The sequence below is a fragment of the Paroedura picta genome, chromosome 13 (assembly GCF_049243985.1).
Source record: "Paroedura picta isolate Pp20150507F chromosome 13, Ppicta_v3.0, whole genome shotgun sequence".
In the NCBI taxonomy this organism is placed as follows: Eukaryota; Metazoa; Chordata; class Lepidosauria; order Squamata; family Gekkonidae; genus Paroedura; species Paroedura picta.
The window spans coordinates 34,251,338-34,276,344 of NC_135381.1; the positions used below are offsets into that span (position 1 = coordinate 34,251,338).

At 45.4% G+C, this 25,007-nt stretch overlaps 1 protein-coding gene across 4 annotated transcripts in view; it reads left to right on the forward strand.

The window, feature by feature from the left end:
* Window positions 1-25,007, forward strand: part of DRP2 (dystrophin related protein 2) — a 68,872-nt gene that overhangs the window by 27,677 nt on the left and 16,188 nt on the right. For 3 of the 4 annotated variants that reach the window (XM_077307960.1, XM_077307957.1, XM_077307958.1), the window contains 11 exons: window positions 6,746-6,879; window positions 10,001-10,157; window positions 10,861-10,981; window positions 14,148-14,416; window positions 15,678-15,824; window positions 16,695-16,773; window positions 17,832-17,892; window positions 18,873-18,934; window positions 20,319-20,393; window positions 20,990-21,191; window positions 22,821-22,906. In XM_077307960.1, coding sequence (XP_077164075.1) covers window positions 6,821-6,879; window positions 10,001-10,157; window positions 10,861-10,981; window positions 14,148-14,416; window positions 15,678-15,824; window positions 16,695-16,773; window positions 17,832-17,892; window positions 18,873-18,934; window positions 20,319-20,393; window positions 20,990-21,191; window positions 22,821-22,906 — 1,318 coding nt within the window. In that variant the 5' untranslated portion in view covers window positions 6,746-6,820. Of the gene's footprint in view, window positions 1-6,745; window positions 6,950-10,000; window positions 10,158-10,860; window positions 10,982-14,147; window positions 14,417-15,677; window positions 15,825-16,694; window positions 16,774-17,831; window positions 17,893-18,872; window positions 18,935-20,318; window positions 20,394-20,989; window positions 21,192-22,820; window positions 22,907-25,007 lie in introns of those variants that run through there. The other variant, XM_077307959.1, reaches the window with a different exon arrangement.

Sequence of the window (25,007 nt, forward strand, 5' to 3'; positions counted from 1 at the left end):
TTACTGAGGCTCTTCCCCTCCCCAAACCCCACCCTCCCCAGACTCCTCCCCCAATTCTCCAGGATCTTTCCAGCTCAGACAAGGCACCCTAATCCCTGTGGCTCTTCACAATCAAATGAGGGATGCATTTTCAGCCCTGGCTCCAACCAGGTGGAATGAGATCCCAGAAGAGTTAAGGGCCCTGACGGAGCTATCAACGTTCCTCAGGGCCTGCAAGATGGAGCTCTTCTGCCAGGCTTTTGGTTGAGGCCAGTGGATGCCTGGAGTTACAATCTGAAGGTCCCGCCCTACGTCAAGTGCCTCGCATTAGATGCATGGCAAGAAAGTTCTGATGGTCAGCTTAACCTTTTGAGCCACGTTGGTGGCGGGATATAGGAGCAGGGAAGATATTGGAGTATTTTTGGGGTTTAGGCCACCATCTTCTTGTTGCTTGCTGTTTAATAGTTGAAATTTGTTAAGGGGAGAGATGAAGGGGACTGTTGATTTTATAGTTTTATGCTTATGTGGCTATTGGCTTTTTATTCTGTAAGCTGTCCCAAGCCGGCATTGTCGTGAGCAGCAGGATACAAATCTGGTAGTTAGGTAGGTCAGTAGGTAGGTAAGTAGGTAAAGATGGATGGGATGGATGGATGGATGGATGGATGGATGGATGGATGGATGGATAGATAAATGGATGGATGGATGGATGGATGGATGGATGGATGGATGGATGGATGGATGGATGGATAGATGGATAGATGGATAGATGGATAGATGGATAGATGGATAGATGGATAGATAGATAGATAGATAGATAGATAGATAGATAGATAGATAGATAGATAGATAGATAGATAGATGATATTCTAAAGATCAGGTGGCAATAAAAAGCAATATGTAGCTTTGTTGGGTTACAACAAACAAACTCAGTTTTCAAAATATGATGTCAATAAGACTAATAACCTCTTAAATAAAAAAACTGAGACCAATTTATAAAGACACTGATGATATCTCAAAACATGACCAGAGAAGCCACAGTCTGACCTGTGGGCATCTTGTTACATTTTGACTGCCTATTGATCGATTTTGCTTGCGTCCCCCCCCCCCTCTCTCTCCACACGCGCATACACTGCATGCATCTGATGAAGCGGACTCTAATCCACACAAGCTTCTGCCACAATAATTGTGTTTGTCATCCAGATGCCTCAAGACTCCTTTTTGTTTTTGCTCCAGCAGACTCAATGCAGCTACCCTGCTGGCATTTTGCAAGATTGTGACCTTTTGATTGGGCTTTAATACAGCATATTATGTTATGTTATGATGTGGATGCTGGTGCTGTAAATTAGAGGGCTGCCCTTCATGTCTTGCTGAAGTTTAATTAATGATATCTTGGGTTTAGCTTTGTGTAGTGTGTGTGTGTGTGTGTGTGTGTGTGTGTGAGAGAGAGAGAGAGAGAGAGAGAGAGAGTGACCTCACGCAAGTGGTCTTCCATCCATGTACTTGTTGGAAGTGAAGTGAAGAATTTTGTGCTGCTTTTGACCTCAGATTTCAGAGGGGGACTATAGAGGATCAGAGAGATAGATAGGCCAACAGGGCTCTGACCATCCTTCCCTTCCACTGCTCTGAAATTGTCCCTTTGATTGCTATGCTCAGGGACTCTCCCTTCCTTCTGGTTTGGCACCTTTTCTCCACACCAGGGATTCCCAAACCGGGGTCTATGGACCCGGGTGCCCACAGGAGCCCCAGAGGGATCCGCAGCCTTTCCCCTCCTGCCTCAATGGATTCAGCCACAACTATGGAAGCAGCCACTTCAATTGCTCCCCCAAATGTGAGTGAGTTCTCTCATGGTTCTCTCTGCCCCTGGGAGGGGGGCAGAAGCTGCACGCCTCCTCCTGGCTTAAACCACCTGCTGTCTTTCCTCCCCTCAGGCCTCCTTCAGCCTGCCTGTTAATGGGGGGGAGATGTCACTTCTGATGACATATCACTTCTGAGGATGTGGCAGGGAGGTGTTGGCCAGCTGACATCGATTCCGGGGCTCCTTAAAGCCTGAAAAATGATTTCAGTGGCTCCTTCATGGTCAAGAGCTTGAAAAAGGCTGCTCCACACGATGCTGTTTTCCTCCATCTTGGCACCATGAGGGCAGGACATGCCTCCTACATTATCTGTCCTAGCTAGCTAGACCAGACTGGAATCCTATCTCTACTCTACTCCTGTTGAGAATGGAGTTCCTTACAATAAAGGCTTCATATTAATTTTTGCAAAGTTCAAGGGGCTCCGTCAACCTGTGGTCCTCCAGATGTCCATAAACTACAATTCCCATGAGCTCCTGCCAGCATTTTCTGGCAGGGACTCATGGGAATTGTAGTTCATGAACATCTGGAGGACCACAGGTTGACTACCCCTGGTCTATAATATTAATTATTAAGGGGAACCATGGGGTTTTATTGCATTTTATTCTTTTATCCTTGTAAACCGCTGTGGGCCCAGTCGGGAAAGGCGGTATATAAATCCAATAAATAAATAAATAACTGTCAGCATGCACAGACCAGATAGACTCTGCTCCATAATGTGCCTTGAGCACTCTGCCAACCCGATAATCCTTCAGTACTGACCCTCCCTTGCTTCTGAGACCTGATGAGACCAGGCCATAGCATGCCGCCTTCCCTCCTTGCTTAGCATTCTGCTTCTATTTAAAGGTGAAACTTGTATGTCTGCAGAGTTTTATACATCATCCAATATAAAATAAAGTATCAGTGTATCAACATGAGAACTCAACCCCAGGAACAACACAGTACAAACTGTGCGTTTCGAAACCTGATTCCGTAGTTCTTTTAAATCCTGAAACTTCAGAATGCTTGCAGAATGTTGATGGGTGGGCGAAATATTACATACATTTTTTAAAAGAAACAGCTACTTTACGGAAATCTTTATTTTGGATTTTAAGGAAATGTATTTCAGAGTTTATTATTTTAAAACTCCCTCGGGCTCAGGGGGTGTCCTGCCACCAGAGCGCCTGGGGTCATTTGGTTTATATGTTCTTTGCTCTCTCAAAATAGAACGCATCTACCTGTTCTCTTTGAAATGTTAAGGGTTGTTTCCCATCCTTCCCTTTTCTGCCTCGTGTTCTTCAGTGTCAGGTTATTAGAGTTGTGTCATACTGTCTTTTCCCCCTGATGGTGCTCCTATCTTCAGTAATGGGCAGAAATTATACAGGGTCAGCCTTTCCTGCCAACAAGCAGTTGAGGGGAAAATATACCTGCTGGATCGAATCCGCACCTGCGCTACCCCCCCCCCCCACGCTGCGGTGCTGGCTGCTTCGGGCACGAACGCCCAACCCTATATGAGACTCTTAGTCAGCCTGGCATAATAGTTAAGAGCAGCAGCATCTAATCTGGAGAGCAGAGTTTGATTCCCCACTCCTCCCCGTGCAGCCAGCCTGGTGACCTTGGGCCAGTCACCGTCCTAACAGAGCATTTTCTTTCAGAGCTGTCTCAGCCTCACATATCTCACAGGGTGTTTATTGTGGGGAAAGGAAGGGAAGGCGATTGTAAGCTGTTTTGAGACTCCTTTGGGTAGTGAAAAGCGGGTCACGAAACCCAACTCTTGGTCTTCTAGCACAGAAATGGCTGCTTAGAAGGACTGCAAAGGAGCACTCTTTGATTTCCAGGCCCCAAATGCCTTATGGTTTCAGGGATTCCTACAAGAATTGTTGGGCTAGAAGACAGGAGGGCAATTCTTAAGCAAAAGTCAGTTGCCAGGATAGAGATTACAGGTAAGGGATGCCTTAACTGCAAAAACAATCCTGACGGTGCAACCTTGCTTTGTAAATGTAAAACACAATGGGCCAAAAATGGGAATTCATGTCAAAACAAAGACCCAGCCTGAATGGAAGACAGCCTTGTTTTACAAGAGCCTGAACAGAACAACATTAGCTGTTACCAGTCTGGCAAAAGGCTAGCCTTGGCTTCCCTCTAGTGTCTTTTTATAATAAAGCCAGGTGTGGCACTGACCTCACTTCTGATTCACTTAAAAGGATTCTATTCCTTTATTTCTAACTCTGTCCACTGGATTGAACTGTGCTTTATGATTGCCATCCCATCACTCCTAGTGTTGCTAATTTCAAGGTGAGACCTGGAGATCTTCTGCTTCTTCATCTGATCTCCAGGCGATAGAGGTTGGTTCCCTGGATGAAAATGGCTACTTTGGAAGGTGGCATCAGACCTCTTTGAAGTCCCTCCCTTCTCCAGGGTCCACCTACCAGATCGCCAGGTGTTTCCCAACCCAGAGCTGGTAGTTCTAATTTAAAGCCTATTAAAACCTGTCCCAGCTCAGGTTAGCCCAATCTGATCCGATCTCAGAAGCTAAGCAGGGTCAGCCCTGGTTAATATTTGGATGGGAGGCCACCAAGGAAGTTGAAGGGCATGACATGGAGTCAGGCAATGGCCAAACCACCTGTGAATGTCTGTCACCTTGAAACCGCATGGATTTGCCATAAATCAACTGTGACTGGACAGCAAGATAAATAAGAAAAATCAACCCTGATTTGAAATAAATGGGGCCTTTATGTACCGAGGCAAAGTTCAGGTGGGTGGGTGTGCTGGTCTGTAGCAGCAACAGTCCTATGGCATCATACATTTATACTACCATTAACTTCTGTGAGTTAGTCATGCCTTAACAGAGACTTCTAATTTCTGACCAGGTTTGATGCCCCACCTCACCTCCACCTGCAGCCAGCTGAGTGATCCTGGGCTAGTTCTCTCAGGCAGGGCACAAAAGCTCTTCTTCTTAATATTTCCCACCATGCACAAAGTATCCTTATTTGAACTGTGCCTCTGTTGTGTTCTGTTGCATCTGCTTATCTCATTTCATCCTGGACTACATTTTACTTTTTGACTAATAACAGTTGGAAGCATTTCACTGGCTGAGCCAGTTTGGTCTAGTGGTTAGGAGTGTGGCGAGCCGGGTTTGATTCCCTGCTCCCCCACATGCAGCCAGGTGGGTGACCTTGGGCTCGCTATGGTGTGATAAAGCTGTTCTGACTGAGCAGTAATATCACAGCTCTCTCAGCCTCACCCACCTCACAGGGTGTCTGTTGTGGGGAGAGGAAAGGGAAGGCGATTATAAGCTGCTTTGAGACTCCTTCGGGTAGAGAAAAGCGGCATATAAGAACCAATTCTTCTTCAGTAATCTCAAGGCTCTCAGCCTCACCCACCTCACAGGGTGTCTGTTGTGGGGAGAGGAAAGGGAAGGTGAATGTAAGCTGCTTTGAGACTCCTTCGGGTAGAGAAAAGCGGCATATAAGAACCAATTCTTCTTCAGTAATCTCAAGGCTCTCAGCCTCACCCACCTCACAGGGTGTCTGTTGTGGGGAGAGGAAAGGGAAGGTGAATGTAAGCTGCTTTGAGATTCCTTCAGGTAGAGAAAAGTGGCATATAAGAACCAACTCTTCTTCTTCTGAGTGGACTGATGAAATTTTGGAATGTATCTTGTTTTGAACCAGCCTCTCTTTGCAACACTCCCCTTTTTCCTATTCTGCCTTTAACATCAAGCTCAATGGATTTACACTCCTGTGCATCTGATGAAGTGAACTTCGACTCATGAAAGTTTATGTTGGGGGGGGAAATTGTATTTGTCTTTAAAATGACACCAGAATCCTGTTTGATTTTTGGATGTACCTAGGCAATATATGTGTAAAAACCAGGTGTCTGTTGAAAATCCTAGCTGCAGAACAGCAGGTAAATGTTGCAGCTGGGTTTGTTTTTTTTGGGGGGGGGGATTAAACCATTCTCGAATCATCTAAAAACGAAGGAGTGTTTCAGTGAATGTAGCACTAAGGGAAATGCTATTAATATTATTTTGGAAGACGGGCAGAATATAAATTCCAATATGAATAAATATTTCAATTGTATTTGACACCATCAGACAGGTTAAGGAAAAGAACAACAAATCATATATATGCTAGAGATGTAAAAGACACATGGCATATCTGGTGGTAGTGCCCAGATAAAAACTTTTTTGGAAAAAGATGTCCTGTTAGTGAAATTCTGCATACAGAAGTACAGAAAGCTCCTAGCCCCGCTCTTTTGAACATTATGCCCAGAGGGATCTCAGGCAACAAGATGTAGAGAATAAGAAATGTATTCACTACAGCCAGAATGTTAATAGCTGCAGCCTGGAGGCAGGAGAAAGCACCAGATATTGACGAACAGCTGCAGAAAATGTGGTACAATGCATTAATGGGGGAAATATCTGCATATTGGAAGTTTTGGAATTGAGACAGATTTCCATGAGGAGGTGTTGTACAAATATGGCCTCCCTTACTTTATAGAATAGAAATAAATCTAGTCAAAAAAGAGATTCTCAGCTCTTACCTCATGGATATTGCATTATATGTTATGTATTACATTGTCTTGTGTATTGAATATTATGAAATACATGGATTATTTAAAAGCCTTTAAAAATTAAATATTTTTGATTAAGAATCTTGGACATTCACAAATAGAATCAAGTTTGAAATGTCAAAAGACTGTTTGAATGAACTTCCTTTATTCAAGCAAAGCATAAGTCATTTAAAAACATTCGGACAAATTCTGTTGCATCTCATCCATCTCCCCCTTCCAGGCTATACACAGGCACACTCTCTCACTTAAGAAAAGAGGAGAGCGCTGGAACAAACTTCCTCGTCTCTCCTTTTACTCCTAGCTGCTAGGCACTGCTCCCCCTCCCTTGAATGACACTGTGTGTTGTTTTCTTGTGTTTCTGCTAGGTTAAAACAGCCCCAGATGGCTCTGTGCCCGCCTGTGTGAGCCAGCAGCCTCCAAACGGCGCCGTTGGGCCTCAGATGCCTCTGGAGATGAATCTGTGCTGGAATGAGATTAAGAAGAAGTCGCACAGCCTTCGGTAAGACAGCGTGCAAAAACACCGTCTTCCTTTGTGCGCAGAGGCCTGTCTGAAGGATGTGGAAACAGAGGTTGGCATTCTACACAATTGAAAAGACTGGGCATGCATTATGCTGGCATAGAGTGGACACTTTGCGGGGAGGGGCAGGAAAACCAGCGTGACTCAGTGGTTAGAGCAGTAGGCTAGAATCAGAACTCTTGGGATGCTCTCTCTCTCTCTGTCTCTGTCTCTCTCTGTCTCTCTCTCTCTGTCTCTCACTCACTCACTCACTCACTCACTCTCACTCACCCTGATTATCCAGGATAGATTCAAGTGGCTAGCCATGTTGGTCTGAAGTAGCACAATAAAATCAGAGTCCAGTAGCACCTTTAAGACCAACAAAGATTTATTCAAGGCGTGCGCTTTCGAGGGCAAGCACTCTTCCTCAGGCTACGAACTGACCATCATGACAGTGGGAATATATAAGCAAAAGTTAATCCTGTTACGTTAGTAAACTGTGTCACTGCATCCAAATACAGCCAAAAACCATCCAAAAACCAGCCAATCAGACCCCTCAAATTCAGTTGTAGTTCACAAAAACATAGGAGAAATAAAACTGTCTATGCCAGTGATCAGCGGCTTCCACCCCAACATTTACATCCAGGTCTTTTATAAGGACAAAATGGTGATGATTGATAAATGTCACCTGAACTCCTTGAAGGAACAGGTGTGTGGGGGGAATGTGATAAGTCTACAGAACTGTGTCTATTGGCTTCATCCTGTCCTAACAGGGGCTCCGTGTTGCTTGCAAAAGAGCTTGTGGATGTGCAGGTCTCTGTGTCTCTCTCTCATACACACAGAGTTAACTGTCAAGTCACAGCTGACTTATGAGCAGGGGGTTGAACAGGGGGCTGGACTAGATGGCCTGTATGGCCCCTTACAACTCTATGGTTCTATGATTCTATGATTCTATGATTCTATGACAACCCAATAGGGTTTGCAAAGCAAGCAATGTTCAGAGGCACTAAGAAGAAGAAGAGTTGGTTTTTATACCCTGCTTTTTACTACCTGGAGTCCCAAAGAGGCTTACAATCTCTTCCCCCTTCCTCTCCCCACAACAGGCATCCTGAGAGGTAGGTGGGATTGAGAGAGCTCTAAGAGAACTGTGACTAGCCCAAGGTCACCCAGCTGGCTACATGTGAAAGAGGATCGGAGGATCAAACCTGGTTCTCCAGATTAGAGGCCACCACTCTTAAGCACCACACCACATGGCTGTCACTACACCACTCTGGCTGCACCTGCAGATAAAGCCCAACAGCAATGGGGCTTCCTATGAGAATCTTCATGAGCCGAGAATAAAAGCAAATTTTTATGGAAGAAAAAGTTTCATTTGTTAGACTAAGCAAGCATACTCATCATAAAGGTAAAAGGTAAAGGTATCCCCTGTGCAAGCACCGAGTCATGTCTGACCCTTGGGGTGACGCCCTCTAGCGTTTTCATGGCAGACTCAATACGGGGTGGTTTGCCAGTGCCTTCCCCAGTCATGACCGTTTACCCCCCAGCAGCAAGCTGGGTACTCATTTTACCGACCTCGGAAGGATGGAAGGCTGAGTCAACCTTGAGCCGGCTGCTGGGATCGAACTCCCAACCTCATGGGCAAAGCTTTCAGGCGGCTGCCTTACCACTCTGCGCCACAAGAGGCTCTATACTCATCATAGGCATAGTTAGAACTAAGGTTCAAGCTACAGGACAAAACATATAAGTCCCTCACAGCCCCCCCCCATGGGAAACCTCACCCAATGCTACACATTTTATAGCCATAACATCTGAGAAGGAGAGGGAGAAGAGTTGTTTCTTATATGCCACTTTTCTATACCCGAAGAAGTCTCAAAGCGGCTTACAGTCGCCTTCCCTTTCCTCTCCCCACAACAGACACCCTGTGAGGTGGGTGAGGCTGAGAGAGCCCTGATATCACTGCTCGGTCAGAACAGTTTTATCAGCGCCGTGGCGAGCCCAAGGTCACCCACCTGACTGCATGTGGGAGAGTGAAGAATCTAACCTGGGTGAGAAGTGGGAAAATTTTGAGGATGGCAAGGAAGGGATGAGGAATGTTAGGGGCATCTAGTGCCATAATAAATCTACTACAAAGCAGGTTGTCCTGGCAACCACAAGGACAGGCTAATTGCGAAACTAAAACACTCCATCAAAGAATACATCATTCATGGCAAAAAAACAGGAAGGGTTCTGACATTCTGCCCCCCTTAGGCCTACCCAGGTTATCCAGAACTTGGCCACCAACTGTGACCCTCTGTCAGAGTGACAACATTTAGGAATTCCATGTAGTTTATACATTTGTTGAACAAACAACAAAGCTAATTTCTGGGCAGTGGGTAATGAGGGGCAGAGCATGAAGTGTGCTTGTTTTGAAAACATGTTGACTACCACCCAAATGGCAAACAATTGACATTACTCATAAGTTATTAAAAGAGAAGCCCAATATATCTTTGCTTTTCAGACTTCATAGGGAAGCCCACTCTTTGTCAACTACATACTGACTGGCCACAGCTAGAAAGATGAGTCTCTGTACTTGAAGGACTTTGACCTGATCCATCAAGTCTGTCCTCTTCACACCAGAGAAATAGAACTCCATGTACAGAGGCAGCGTACCTCTGAAACCAGATGTAGGGGATATACAACAAAAAAATAGCGATTTCTATCCTATCCCTACTCTCCAAACCCAGGCAAGTCCAGTCCTGTCAGATCGTGGAAGTTAAGTAGGGCCAACCGTAGCTAGTATTTGGATGGAGTTCCTCCAAGGAACACTAGGAGCCATGACACTGAGCCAGCAGACCACCTCTGAATGTCCATTGTCTGGCTTCCAGACAAACCTTGAATCTACACTGCACATACATTATATGATAAATAATAATCTCCAAATGTTTCTGGGAAGTCCACCAACAGGGCATGAACTCTCTTCTGTGCCCAGCAGCTGGTATTCAGAGGTACACTGCTTCTGAAAGTGGACATTCCACCCAGCTATCATGGCTGTTCACAGTAGACCCTTCGTGGATGCATCTGAGCCTTGCAGCAATGGTCTCCTTCTCCTTTGTTAATTGTCTTTGTTTTACCTGTCCCTATTTAGGGCACGTCTGGAGGCCTTCTCAGACCACAGTGGCAAGCTGCAGATCCCCTTGCAGGAGATCATTGACTGGCTCAGCCAAAAAGATGAGGAGCTATCCGCTCAGCTTCCGCTCCGGGGGGACGTTGTCCTGGTGCAGCAGGAAAAGGAGAGACATGCGGTATGGGCTTTCCCTGCAACTCTGTCGGGTAGTTCCCGTTGAGTATGTCGTCTCCAGGTTCTTCTCTGTCCTGGGCTGATTCTGCACTTACTTTGTTTATTCTGTTGTGGATCCTGCTGAATTCAGATCAATTTGAACTCAGGTCTTCCTCTATCCCCCCCTCCCTTGAAACAGAAAGTGTTCTGCACGTGATTAGGGAAGCTCTGAAGGGGGGGGGGAGCCAAGCGCAGCAGGGGCCTCTTTCTTTTCTTGAATGGGGAGGGGGGAGGATTGGAGACAGCAGAGGAGGTGGAATAAATCCAAGAGGCAAATCTCTGCCGAGAGAAATTAGGGCTTCTGGAGCTTCTGCTAAGAGAAGTTAGGGCTTCCACTTTAAGGGAAGCCTTGCAACCTGGGAACAAGGTAGCCTTTGAACTGACGCCCTGGCCAATCAGGGCTTTTCTACATTGTTGGAGCATCAGCAGCAAACTCTAATGGAATTTATTTCCAAGGAAGTGTGGGTGCATCCTACTTTCCCATGCTTGCAAGGGTTGGGATCATGCATCATCGCCCCTACTCTGTGCTGGCATCTCAGTTGATGCCTGCAAGAAGCATGTATAAATCCAATGCATCATTTGGTGGCATGATGGTTTTTGCAACTCTGGCCAGCACCTTGACACACTCTCTCTCTCTCTCTCTCCGTCTCTCTCTCTCTCACACATAGGCATTCATGGAAGAAGTGAAATCTCGCGGCCCATACATTTACTCTGTCCTCGAATCAGCTCAGGCCTTCCTCACTCAGCACCCATTTGAAGAAGTGGAAGACTCCAATTCCAACAACAAAGGTTTGCAATTCTGACCTCTTTTCTCTGTTCCCCAGACACCACCCCATTGCAATTTACAACAGCCTCTGCTGGACGCCTGCCCAGCCAGAGCCGTGAAAGGCTGCAAGCTCGATGCAGCAGCCAAGATAGATTTGCTTCTGTGTTTGGCTCCCTGACTTCCCTTGTCACCTTGGAAAGACCTCTTAATCCCTCAGTGCCCTGGATTTCCTGTGAGCGTATTATCCTTCCCTTCAAGGGGATATTGTTGAGTTAATTTACAGAGCATGCCTTGAAAAATGCAACTGGGCAAAGATATTTACAGGTGGTTTCTTTGAAGAGTCGAGTTCAATTAATGCTGCAGGGTACCTTAAAACTTGAACAGAAGATCCTGGGTGCAATTAAGCAAGGTCTCTGGCTGCTCTCTCCCCCCCCCCCCCCCCCATGATCCTAGCAGTGGCCTACCTAGTGTGTTTGATGCCCGGGGCAGGGAAATGGCCAGGGCTTGGTAGCACAGGGTTGGGGTTGGGGTGGGCCTTTTAGGCATGAGGAGGGGTGATACTGACAGGGGTTTGCATGAACTTTAAACCAGCATCACCACAGATGTCTTACCACACTGCCATGCCCAGTGGTGGCCCAAACCCCACTCCCCACCTTAAGTTTGCCAGCAGTCCTGGAGGAAAATATCCCGTCCCTTTAATAGTGGCTCTTAGGAGGATGTTATTTTTCAGGTGAAGTTATTCACCTTCTCTACTCCCAGGGGATAGAGGTCACTGGGAGATTCTGGGGAAGGGGTAGCTGTGAATTTCCTGGACTGTGCAGGGGGTTGGACGAGATTACCCTTTGGGGTCATCCAGCTCTATGTTTCTGTGCCATGAAAAATCTTCACTGCTCATTTCCACAAACTCCACACAAGGGGCTCTTATCCTGGCCTTTTGGGAACCTTCTGTACAACAGCCAAGCACATCAGCAAACTTGGTGCTTGTTCATCTTTCAGTCTTGTCACATCTTTCATGTTTGGAGCTGGTTGCCCTCTTTCTTTGTTAAAAAGTGACTCCTATACATTAGTGCATTTGCATGTAGTGTTTTCTTTTTTTAAAGAAGCAAGCATTGAAAAAATTATTACTGAACTCTTTTATTCAAATGGGTTGGTCTGAAGTAGCACAATAAAATAAGTCAAGGAGCACCTTTAGGACCAAAAAAGCTTTATTCAAGGCTTGAGCTTTTGAGTGCAAGCACTCTTCGTCAGACTAACACTCTGCTTGCACTCGAAAGCTCTTAAAGGAGCTACTGAACCCTGATTTTATTGAACCCGTTTATGTCTGCTTGGAAGGGGGTATGTTGTTGGTGTCACACGTGCTAGTCATGCCACATCCTCCTGATCAGGATTTTGCTCTCCCATCAAAGTGCAGTGAGCTTGCAGCGGAGTCGCAGAATACATTTTCTGGATTTTTTTCCTAGGACACAAAATGTAATAAAGGCAGCTCAAACGACAGGCTTTTCAATTCAATAGATTCCTGATTTTCTTGGCAGTCAGTCCACAAGTATTGGAATTGGTTTGGTCATTGTTCTTCTGCACGCCTGCCTTCCCCTCTGCATTTGCACAGGTGTAGAGTCAGTTTGTTTTCATCTGTACTTGTCTTAAATAATCAGGATTTTCAAGGGAGGGTTGCTGTCATGCTAGTGGCATCATTAATTTTTTAGCAATTCCCACCTTTAATTTTGTTAAAGGAAACCTCTAGATCCTTTTGTATCATGATGTTTATTTATCATGTGACATGTGCAGTGCAGCCAGGAGATATTAGGGTTGTCTGGCAGCCAGGCAAGGGTCGTTCAGAGGTGTTTTTTTCCATTGCCTGCCACTGCGTCATGACCCCTGGTGGTCCTTTGAGGAACTGCGTCATGACCCCTGGTGGTCCTTGGAGGAACTACCACCCAAATCCTTGGAGGTCTCCCATCCCAATACTTGCCAGGGTAGGCCCTGTTTAGCTTCTGAGATCTGATGGGATAGGGATTGCCTTTTTCCGTATCAATATTTTAGTGCCTGTAAAAAAAATTGTCTTCAGGTAAAGGAAGAAAAGAGAATGTTTGATAATGGGGTTTTTAATGGGGTTTTAATTTTGGACAAATCTGTAACCCACCACGAGCCAGAAATGAGAGTGGTGGGCAATAAGTCCAACAATAACAACAATAATAACAATAACAATAATAAGGACACAATGCAGTCTGCCAAAACTGGGGTGGAAATGGGTGGGACAAAGAAAGCCAACAGACACATTACGCACGAGGAAAAGGGCAACCCAGAGTCAGCCTCTAGATGAAGACTGGGATAAAAGTTGTCTCAAAAACACAAATATATTGCAGAAATAGAATAAGTTTTGAATACTAATAATAAAAATAGATTTTGAACAAAAATATTCCTATTTACAATGTGAGATCAATAATAGGTTCTTTAAAAAAAATACTGGGAATATCGGAAGTTGTAGCCAATATGTAGAAAAGAAGAAATATATGTAGTGATGATGAAATTTATAGTATAGCTGTAAAACATTGGGGAGAATATTCTCTTTCTGTTCTATGCTTGTCTATAATGATTTCTGATATATATGATTTGCTATGCAGCCTCTCCTTCTTTCTTTGTGTCCCTTTTATACTGTTAGCTTGTTTTTTTAAGTTAAAAAAAGGAATTGGGGGAGGACAGGGGGGGATGGAACAAAACTAAAGAGAAATCATTAGATAAACCCATAGAGAATGGGGCCAAAACTAACAAAAATGCCATGCAGGAAATGGGTTGGATCAATTGGCCATTTCCACTGGTATCCCCACTCCAGTCCCTTCTCATGTTCATCTTCAGGGTTTCCTGTTTCCCAGCTCAGCCTTTGGTGGAGATCCGTGGGCTTCTGGGGGAGGGGAGGCAGGAAAATTTCATCCTAACTATGGAAAATTTCACTTAAGTTTGTGATCCTTGGGAAGCAACCAAAATAGAGATGAAACAAGCAATGATATATACAATGCGTTAATCCTTTATTTCCCTCCCATTTCTCCATCCTCCCTCTCCCTCCATCAATTCACGTTAAATTGCCCCGTCCCCCTCCTCTTTGCCATCCCCAAAGCTCCTCCTCCTCCTCCCAGTGTAGTCCCCTCCTCCGAGCATCCCGTGTCCTCACCCTCACTGCTGCTCCCTTTGCAGATGCCTCACCAAGACACCGCATCCAGAACGTCAGCCGCTTTGTGTGGAAACAAGCCACTGTCGCCAGCGAGCTGTGGGAGAAGCTCACTGCCCGCTGCGTTGACCAGCACCGCCACATCGAACGGACCTTGGAGCAGCTGCTGGAGATCAAGGGAACTATGGAAGAGCTCAGCCTCACCCTGGACCAAGCGGAAAGCGTGCGAGAGACATGGGAGCCCATTGGCGACCTCTTCATTGACTCTTTGCCAGAGCACATCCAGGCCACCAAGGTAACCTTGACTCAAGAGCTCATTCTGGACTCATCCACAGGAGGGTTGGTAGGAGGGAAGCAGATGGGAGATCCCTCAATATGTCACTTGGCCAAATATATTAATATCTGAAGCTGCTTTGAGCTGATTTTAACTATTGAGTCTACTCCAACGAGCTTTCCCGGGTCTTTCCTATACCTTCTATCTGAGATCCTTCTGATGACGGGGACCAAACTAGCAGACAGGGACATAATAATAATAATAATAATAATAATAATAATAATAATAATAATAATAATAATAATAATAATAATAATAATAATAATAATTTTAAAATCTCCAGTGCCACCTTTAAGACCAACACACTTCTTCAGATGCATACACACCAAAGTTTATACTCAGAATTAAACTTTATTGTTATTAAAGGTGCCACAAGACTCAAACTTTGTTGTACTGCTTCAGACCAACATGGCTGCTTACCTGAATCTGTCTTCTGCAGGCCTTAAGAAAGTCATGGAGACTTAGTAATGGCTTAGACCAGTTTTTCTCAACCAGGTTTTGTGAAACCCTGGGGTATCTTGACGGCCCTGGAAGGGAGTTGATTAATTTTGTTATATGTATTTTTTTAAGTCTGTTAAAAATTGATTGGGTGATATGACTATATATGGTTATGTCAACCTGCCCTCCCCTCCCAAAATAGCCAGTGATGGGCCTGGAGGGGGTAGGAAGGGGAGGTGCCCTGGGTGGGGATGTACACAGCTATGCTTCCCTACCATTTTTCTGCATGATTGTGCCACTTCTGGGGTATCTCAAAGGTACCCCACTTTCAGGGGTTTCTCAACGGAAATAAGTTGTGAAAGGCTGACTTAGATGAAAATTCCACTTTGGGCTTTACTCCAAGGAAAGTGTTCTTGGAATTGCAGTCGTTGTTAGATAAGAACCACGTCTTACGTGTAAATCTTGGTTGGCACAAAACTGGAGTGAAACAAACCAAAAACTGCAGGTGTGATCACAATAGAGGAGTAATTGGGTGATGTAGCCTAGTGGTTCAAGATATGGGTGTTGCTTCCCTCCCTTAAACAAAGTCCTAACACTAGGTGCTTAAAACAAATTGTATTATGCATTTTTATCTGAGTTGTACTACAACTCCTACACGAATGGTTCTTTCTACATGGGGGATACGTTGCACACGATTCTCGCTTGTATTTTCATCCTGACGGAGTATAAGTCACTGGTTTTATTCCTCTCTCTTGCTGCCTCCATCTTTTGGGTCTGGATCCAGTTGTTTAAAGAGGAGCTCTCCTCGATGAAAGACGGAGTGAAGCTTGTGAATGACCTGGCCCATCAGCTCGCTATCTCAGATGTCCACCTGTCCATGGAGAATTCTCGTGCCCTGGAACAGATCAACACACGCTGGAAACAGCTGCAGGTGAGGAAGGACAGTGGAGCAACTTGAGAACAAGAGAGGAGCTCCAGTGCCAGAGAAGTCTTGGTCAGGGTGGCAGGCTCATGAACTGCAAGAAAAGGTTATGTCCATTAACACAGGAAGGGTAGCCAAAGGGGCTGGCTAATCTGAATAGCCATATGCAGTTAGCATTTGTAACCCTGATCCTAGAAGCGAATTAGTATGTTCCTTGTAGGAGAATTTCCTGTAGTCCTTGGAGTCTGGAGATACCATTGCAGGTTTTGTGCCAGGGCTACTGCAAGCTCTCGTTGCTATTTATGTTTGGAGTAACACCAGTCAGCATCACACCAGCATGTCAGTGTGCTGGAAAGCCACAGAACGACTATGGTAAATAGAGAAAACCATTTTCTGGAAGAGCCTTAAGGTTCATAAAGGTAGCTGAATACAGGTGAGGCATGTGTCTTGCCGTCTTCCTTTATCAAACTTCAGGCAGCTTGTCAGCCTTATAAAAAGTGCCTCATGTGTATCTGTCCATCTCTCTGTTCCTCCAAGGCAGGGGTAGTCAAACTGCGGCCCTCCAGATGTCCATGGACTACAAGTCCCAGGAGCTCCTGCCAGCGAACGCTGGCAGGGGCTCCTGGGACTTGTAGTCCATGGACATCTGGAGGGCCGCAGTTTGACTACCCCTGCTCCAAGGTATTAAAAAGAAAACTGAAATTTTTAATGGCACTTATACAATGAGCAGAAACTGTCAATGATGGTACTAACCTGTTGGGGTCATCCGCATCTAGCTTGTAACACAACCTTAGTTCACGTTGCAGCGGTGAAATTCTGCATAGGCTGAAATGCCCCGTGGTTCTGCCGCTCCATTTGATGTTTCCAATTCCTACTTAGGTCTCTGTCAATGACCGGTTGAAGCACCTCCAGGATGCCCACCGAGACTTTGGGCCAGGGTCGCAGCACTTCCTGTCAAGTATGTGAACCAGGTTGCCCACCTAACAAAATGTCGTTTGGGAGGGGACATGATCTGGGTGTATCTTCTGGCCCAAATAGGCAGTGGAATGAGGTGGTAGAAATCTGAGGTAATTTGGGTCTGCAGTGGGGACACCATTTTTAAAACAAATTTTAAAGAATTTTTTACAATATCTCCCAAGCATGTCGATTCAAGAGAGTTCAAGAATAGAGATGCCAGTTTTCAGGTGGGGCCTGAGGATTACCCAGAATTACAATTCTTCTCCAGATTGCAAAGATTGGTTCCCCCGGAGAAAATGGGTGATTTGAAGGGTGGACTAAGTAGCACTGAACCCTACTGAGGTCCCTGCCCTCCCCAGGCTCCCTCCCCAAAGCTCTGGGGGTTTCCCAACCTGGATATGTTAACCTCCCCCACCCCCCATCCCCTCCTGGTGGCTCTATTCAAGAACAAGTTTGTTTGCATTAGCAGAGGTTTGATAAGCATGAATTTAAAGATTTTGAGGAGAAGGGCAATTCTGGAGAGCGCTATAGATGTTTCATAAATAATACATCTCTGTACGTACAAATACATAGAGAATGGTTTCAAAGGGTGATTACAAAGTTTATTTACTTACTTATTTACTTACTCCCTTCCTTCCTTCCTTCTCACTCCACTTCCAATCTCCTTCCTTCCTTCCTTCCTTCCTTCCTTCCTTCCTTCCTTCCTTCCTTCCTTCCTTCCTTCCTTCATTCATTCATTCATTCATTCATTCATTCATTCATTCATTCACATGAGGGCTCAGGGCGGTTTACATAGAACTGAAAAACTATACAGAAAACATTACATATAACTAACTATAACATTAATATAACATTAATATTATTAACTGATAGTAACAGAGTAACCGTATAACATTAAACAATAATAATGCAACAGGTCCAGGAGTCTTGGTGGGTTTCTGGGGAGGGGGGAGGGTATAAATATTTCAAGCAATAAATAAATGTGTGGAGCTGACACCCAAGACAAGAGCACAAGAATCACACTGATCCATAATCTTTCTTTCTCTTTTTCCCTTACAGCCTCAGTCCAAGTCCCCTGGGAAAGGGCTATTTCTCCCAATAAAGTCCCATATTACATCAAGTGAGTGTCAAGCTGCAACAGAAAAGCTTACAGTCAATCTTGCCCTTTCTTGTTGTTAACAGTCTTGAATTTGCCCTTTGATACTTTCAGAATCCAAAGGGTTTTTTTTGCCCCCATATTGTACCCAGTAAGATTTGTATGTCCTCAGTGGTGTACTGTATGAGTTCAGAACAAGCAGAGATATGGCAAGCCTTCACTATTTCTTTTATCCCATATGTTACTTTATTTCAAGGGTCAACCTTTTTGAACCAGCAGGCATCTTTGGAATTCTAGCAGAGGGTGGTTGGTGCAGATATAAAATGGCTGCCAGAAAGGGTGGAGCTAGCCACAAAATGGTTGGAAGTGAGGTTATGCATGAATCTACTAGTAACTTTACAAAATTTCAGGCAGAAGTTCTGCCTTTTAAAATGAACATATTGTTTAAAAATATTTCCGCGCTTACACACAGTTTACCTTCAGTCACCGAAGGAAGATCTCTGGTGTGGTAGTTGCTGCTGCTGCTTCAAAAGTATTTTTTTTTTTTAACTCAGCACGACCCATTAGATCTCTAGTGGCCCTATTGGGGACTCCTGCTGTATTTTATAGGTGGTATTGAACCTCTATGGCGAAAGCATCTTAAGGATGCCATGCTTTCTATCATCCAGTCTAAATGCTTCTCCTGCCCCATTTTCCATCTGCACATGGATTTCCTAGAACAGGAGTAGTCAAACTGCGGCCCTCCAGATGTCCATGGACTACAATTCCCATGAGCCCCTGCCAGCGTTCGCTGGCAGGGGCTCATGGGAATTGTAGTCCATGGACATCTGGAGGGCCGCAGTTTGACTACCCCCGTCCTAGAACACTTCTGTTCCTCCATATCTCACAAGAGGTACACACAAGCACATCTACGCAAGCTGTAAAATCTCTCTCTGATCCTAGATGCCGTATACACAGCCAGGGATTGCTTAACTCTTCGTTGTCTGCCTTGGTTCTCTTTTCAGCCACCAAGCACAGACAACTTGCTGGGACCATCCCAAGATGACAGAGCTGTACCAAACATTGGGTAAGGAGATCCTGGCCTGTTAAGGACCCTATTATGACCCAGCCAGGACAATATAACAGAACTTTCTTGACAGTGATTCTAAATCTGCTATGCTGGGTATGATGCAATCAGCAAACGAAGAAAAGAAAATGGCATGGAGGCGGAAAATAAATTTATTTCATGGTTTCAATAGTAATATTTAGACATTATTTAATTATATAACGCATCTCTTAAGTATCTGCACTTATATTGGTTCACATTGTATTTTAGGGACTAGCCACTGAGGAAAAAGTGCTGACCTTGAAAACGGGTGAATTTTAATGCAGACCCCGTTTTGGCTCCGTTTTGGTTTATTTTTGGATGATGTACTTAGAAATATGGAAGTATTGGAAGAGAGGTTTATTTTTTGGGAATGCTTTAATGTTTGGGTGACACATAAGGGAACAACAGTTATTTAGTTGAAATGCATTTATTTTTCACCTTCACACCATTTTCCTTTCTTCATTTGCTGACTCGTGGGAAATGGCTGGGCTTTCTTCTTTTTCCTTTGGGTATGATGGAGTCTGCCGTGTCTCCTTGCTTTGGAGAAAGAAGAGAGCAGAGACACACACACACATCTTCTTGCATATAGTGCACCCATCAGCCCGACTCATACTCCCTGCTCTGTTATGTTCATCTACCTCAGTGGTTCTCACCCTGGAGGTCGGGACCACTTTGGGAATTGAACTTTCACAGGGGTCGTGGCAGGGCAAGCAACTTGGCCGGGGGGGGGGGTGCCATCCACACAACAGCCTCGCGGGGTAGACCGAGACAGAGCGTTCGTCTGTCTGGAGCAGCAGAAAAGAGTGAGATCAGCATGGTGGGACAAGAGGCAGGACTGAACTGAGAAACCTCGGGGGAAAAACAGTGTATATACCATCCTGAACAATGGATCTTCATGCCATTGGTCAGTTTTGGTTTAATTTCTGTGAAAGAACCCTTGCCTAGTTTTATGGGGGTCACCCCAACATGAGGAACTGTACTAAAGGGTCGCGGCATTAGGAAGGTTGAGGACCACTGATCTACGTACTGTTTTGAGGGTATATTGAACCATACACTCCTTCCTTCCCTGACCCAACAAGGGGAATGTGGCCCATCATCTGAGTGGTAAACTGCACAATAAACCCAATTTTACTTACTACCTGGACAAAAGAACTGTGTACACAAAGGTATGTGCATTCACTTGCATGTATGCACACACAGACAGGTTTTTACAGGCCTTGTTTGTACAAGCCATCATACAGAGAGAGAGAGAAAGAGGGAATGCTGGCTTCATACACATGGCTGATATTTGGCTTGGTTGGTGACAATTAGTAAATTCTATGGTTCTGTGGTCCCATTTCTCTCTCACACGCTTCCCCCCCAGCGGATCTGAACAACATCAAGTTCTCTGCTTATCGTACAGCCATGAAGTTGCAGCGCGTGCAGAAAGCTCTGAGACGTAAGTCCCAGGTTCCCTTCTTCTATACCTTTTGAGCAGTTACATTCTATTCTTTGGCTGGAATATGGGCCAGTTGGTACCAACTCTAAACTGGAATGACTGTGGACATGATCGGAGCAGCACAACCTATGCGAGAGCAAGACAGCCACACCAGTCCCCAGGGGAAAGCAAACAAAACAAAACCCCAAAAGTGAGTAGCCAAAGGTACTGTGGAAAATCAGGTTATCTTTCGAATTCTCCTGACATGTAAGGAAGGGGTAGTCAACCTGTGGTCCTCCAGATGCCCATGGACTACAATTCCCATGAGCCCCTGCCAGCGTTCACTTATTTCCTGGAAGCTTATTTCCTGGAAAACGTCGTTGATCTCAAAGGTGCTATTGGAATCAAATTTTGCTCTTAATTTCATGGTACCCAAAATGAGCTTGTGCCTAGTACTACATCCCTTTCAGAATTGTTTGTCAGAATGAAATGCCGATTATCTTGTCCCTGTTTGAAAAACCTCCTCTGTTTTTGCAACTGCTGTGTAAATGGTTTGTTTTCTCCTGTCCATCTCTCCCAATGGTCTGGGCTCTCTTTGACTCCGGCCCACTTCCCAGTGGACATGGTGACCCTGCCGACTGCCTTAGAAGTCTTCAATGAACACGAGCTGCAGTCCGGCGACCACACAATGGATGTCGTCGAGGTGATCCACTGCTTGACTGCCCTCTATGAGCGGCTGGAAGAGGAGAGGGGCATCCTTGTGAATGTCCCCCTCTGTGTGGACATGACCCTCAACTGGTTGCTGAATGTTTTTGACAGGTAAAGATGTCTGTGGGCATTTGGACACTGATGCAAATGAGGGTTTCTGCTAGCCAAGGAACTAACCAATCAAAGGAACCTGATAACTCTGTTATAGCCAATCCGATTGCTCTGCTTAGGGCCAATAGGATTGCTCCACTTAGGGGCCAATCGGATTGCTCTGCTTAGAGCCAATCAGAGGCAGCAGGTGGCTGCCTGAAAGGTATAAAAGGGCATGAGTTTGCCTGTTTTTCTCTGTTCAGTAGTTGCAGTCTGTTGCTGGAGTTGCTTAATAAAAAGAGCTATTCTGAAGATCACTGAACCTGCAGACTTAATATAGAGTCTACAAGCCATTGTGGCATGGTGGTTAGAGTGTCAGACCAGGAGACCTAGGTTAGAACCTCCACTCTAACACGGAAGTTGGCCAAGTGACACACTCCAGCATACCCCACCTCCCAGGGTTGTTGTGAGAGGGAAACGGAAAAGAGGAGAGTGATGAAAGCCACTTTGGTTCTACTGAAGAGAAAGGCAGACTTTGAGTGAAATAAGTCAATAAGTAAGAAGGATCGTACTACACCAGAACAAATGGCCATCTATTGTGGCCCTGCATTTCCGAAACTGCTGGATTTGTTTGTTCAGTTATATTTATATCCCGCTTTGCAGACAATTGTTTCCCAAGTAAAGGGAGGGGGCTGTGGCTCAGCGGTAGAGCACTGAATGGCATGCAGAAGGTCCCAGGCTCAATCTCTGGCATCTCTGCTTAAAAAGAGGTGTGAAGGTCTCAGCCTTGGAGAATGGCTGCCACTTGGAATAGCCCTTACTGAACTTGACAGATCAATGGTCTACCTCAAGCATAAGCCTTGCATATTCAGCCAGATGTGTCTGAGAGGCTCTTATTTTTGTCTCAAGCAACCGGTCATTGGAGATAGCGTGCCCCTAGACATGGAGGTTCCATTCAGCCTTTTCTCTCAGGGCACATTTCTCCTTGCATCTCTGTGAAAGCTCCCACTGTTGAAACTGGAATGAAATCTGGCTGCACTGTTATGACCTTGAAAATAAGAAGCCAGATATTTAGGGCAGTGGTCCCCAACCTTTCTGAGGCTGGGGACCGGCAGGCAACTGCCCCGCCCACACATCGCGCATGCGCGGCCCGAGATCGCGCATGCGCGGCGCAGCCCTGATTCCCTCTCCCCGCCCTCCCGCAGTAAGAAGCTTCCCAGGCCGCAAGCTTGTGGCCTGGGAAGTTTTTTACTGCAGGGGGGGGCGGGGGGAGGGAGCCACGGCCGGGCGCCATGGCCTTCGCGGCCCCGCACCGGGCTGTGGCCCGCAGGTTGGGGACCACTGATTTAGGGGCAGGTCGACCAAACCTCTGGCATCTTAAGCTAAATGCATAGAGTCCCTGGCCCTGTATTGTAAGCCTGATGTTTCAGAACCCCATTGTGTGAGTAGGAAAAGTGAGTGCAGGAAGCTCTGGCAGGCTGCTTGAGTGGGGATTAGGCTTGGATCATTAGTTGTATGGCCTGGTCTAGGACTTGATTAGATTTTGCATGTGGCTTGTAAGAGAAATCCCTACAGTGTCTCCCTAGCCGGACATAGATGGAGTGCTTGCAAATCAACCAGCCGACTATTTTTTCACCTCTCATTTTCCAGCGGACGCAGTGGGAAGATGCGGGCACTCTCCTTCAAGACGGGCATCGCATGTCTGTGTGGCACGGAGATGAAGGAAAAATTCCAGTGTGAGTCACCCAAGAGGGAAGATGGGGATTGCTCGGCTGACAAAGCAGGAGTGGGAGGCTTCTAGATTTAGCAAGGGGAAAGGAATGCAGCTGTGGTGCGACTCACAAGTCTCTTGTCACTCATCCCTTCCGGCATTTCTCAGCTGGCTACAGGAACACCCTTGTGTACTGGTGACACCCCTGAACTTTTTTCCATACGTGAAAGAGCACAGTGTTTAAAACAAATGGCACATTCCAGCACACCACTGCTCTGGGTTTGAATTCTCTCCCCTTCTCTCTTTTGCACCCCTACTTTGAATTATAATGAATGCATTTGTTTCCTTCACAGCAGGATTATGGTGCCTGTAAAATGTGTCAGTCATGTAGGGGTTTCTTGGATTACAAAGATTATGGTCCATTACGCATGTACATTTTACTGCAGATTTTCAGAGCAGGAAGCCTTTAATCTTGACTTCAGATTCTGTGCCTGCTTCAGAAATGTTTGCTTCAGAATAAATACCCTGGAGGGAAAAGAATAGTGTGTATTTATTCTGAAGCAAACATTTTAAAACTGCATTTGTCTAAATCAGGCTGGAACAACACTTGTCACATGTGGGAGATGGTGTCCAAAGTTGCTTTTTTTAAAAATTAAAATGTATGCAGTGTTGCTATCATGGCTGAGCAGTAGTGTCCAGCAGGCACCTTCCACTTAAATCCTTGTGGTTCAGGATGTGCAAAAGGAAATAGAAAGGAATACAGGCAAAGGGTGAAAGCCTGTGGCAATGTGGGCTGTGACCATTGGCAACATGTATATGTGTGTTCGTGTGCATACCTGTGCAAAGTCAGCTGCAACTCCTCCAGGCTTTGCACAGGGCTGCAATTTGTATGGGGGAGGAGCCCTCTGGCCAAAGCTCTGGGGAGCTTTTATAGTCTTGGGGACTAAATTGAAAAAATGGAGGGCATTTTTGCTGATGCTCTAGCACAGCTGCATAGTAACACTAATTTCCTGCCCTTCCTTGCAAATGTACATGGTTTTCTCTTTGTGGTTTTCTAATTTGATCCAGTACTGGTGGTGATCTTGGCAGTTTTTAAAAGCCTGTCCTGTGCAGAGTGCAGTCTGTCCTCCAGAGGGATCAATCCAAGTGATTCTTAAATTCGGTGGTTTGCAGAAGGTCCATGAGGCTCAGCCACATTTTAATTTTAGGCTACTGGAGCCTGCCAAAATGCTCCCCAAACTTTATTCACTAAAACATTAAAAGGAAAAATGTTTTCAAAGCTTTAGGCTTCCCATCCCAGTCTCTCTCTCTCTCTCTCTCTCTGTCTCTCTCTGTTTACATCTCATATTGATTCAGTCCTGCACTGATAATCCCACCCCTTTTATTTTTATTTTGTTTGCATGCAACACTGAAATCTTTTTTCTTTTGTACTGGGGACACTGCTGTTTGCCTTCTTTCTGATCCACCTTTCAAGTGAATACTAGCAGTGAACTAAACTTTATACAATTCCTTTGAAACTTTCCCTTTAAGAAAAAATTATTCAGCGATCTGAGACTAATGATAGTCTCATATCACTAGCCTCGTGACACTTGTTAAAAAAAATCAAAATAGGAGGGAAATTGAGCTTGTACACCAGTAAAGGCAGAGGATGGCAGAAGGTGGAGAGTGGGTGGAACAACCTCAATGGGGGTGGGGCAGTGACCTTCAAGAAGCAGGAAAAGGCAAGGGGGAAAATCTGGGGCACTCTGTAAGCTTTTGAATTACCTTTAGCTTGGGAGTGAAACAAGGGGAAAATCAGCACAAAAGAACACTCAGAAAACCTGAGGAAACCGGGATCAGAAAGCAAACTGAGCATTGAAGAGAGGAAAAATCAATGCAGAATGACAAAAACAAAACAATTAAAGGAAGGGAAAACAACAGTGCTTTGTTGTGTCGTATCAGAGAGCAGTTGTAAATTTTTCTACTGTGAAGATAACATTGTTTTCTCCCGCATGTATAGAAGAAGAAGAAGAAGAGTTGGTTCTTATATGCCACTTTTACCTACCCGAAGGAGGCTCAAAGCGGCTTACAGTCGCCTTCCCTTCCTCTCCCCACAACAGACAACCTGTGGGGTGGGTGAGGCTGAG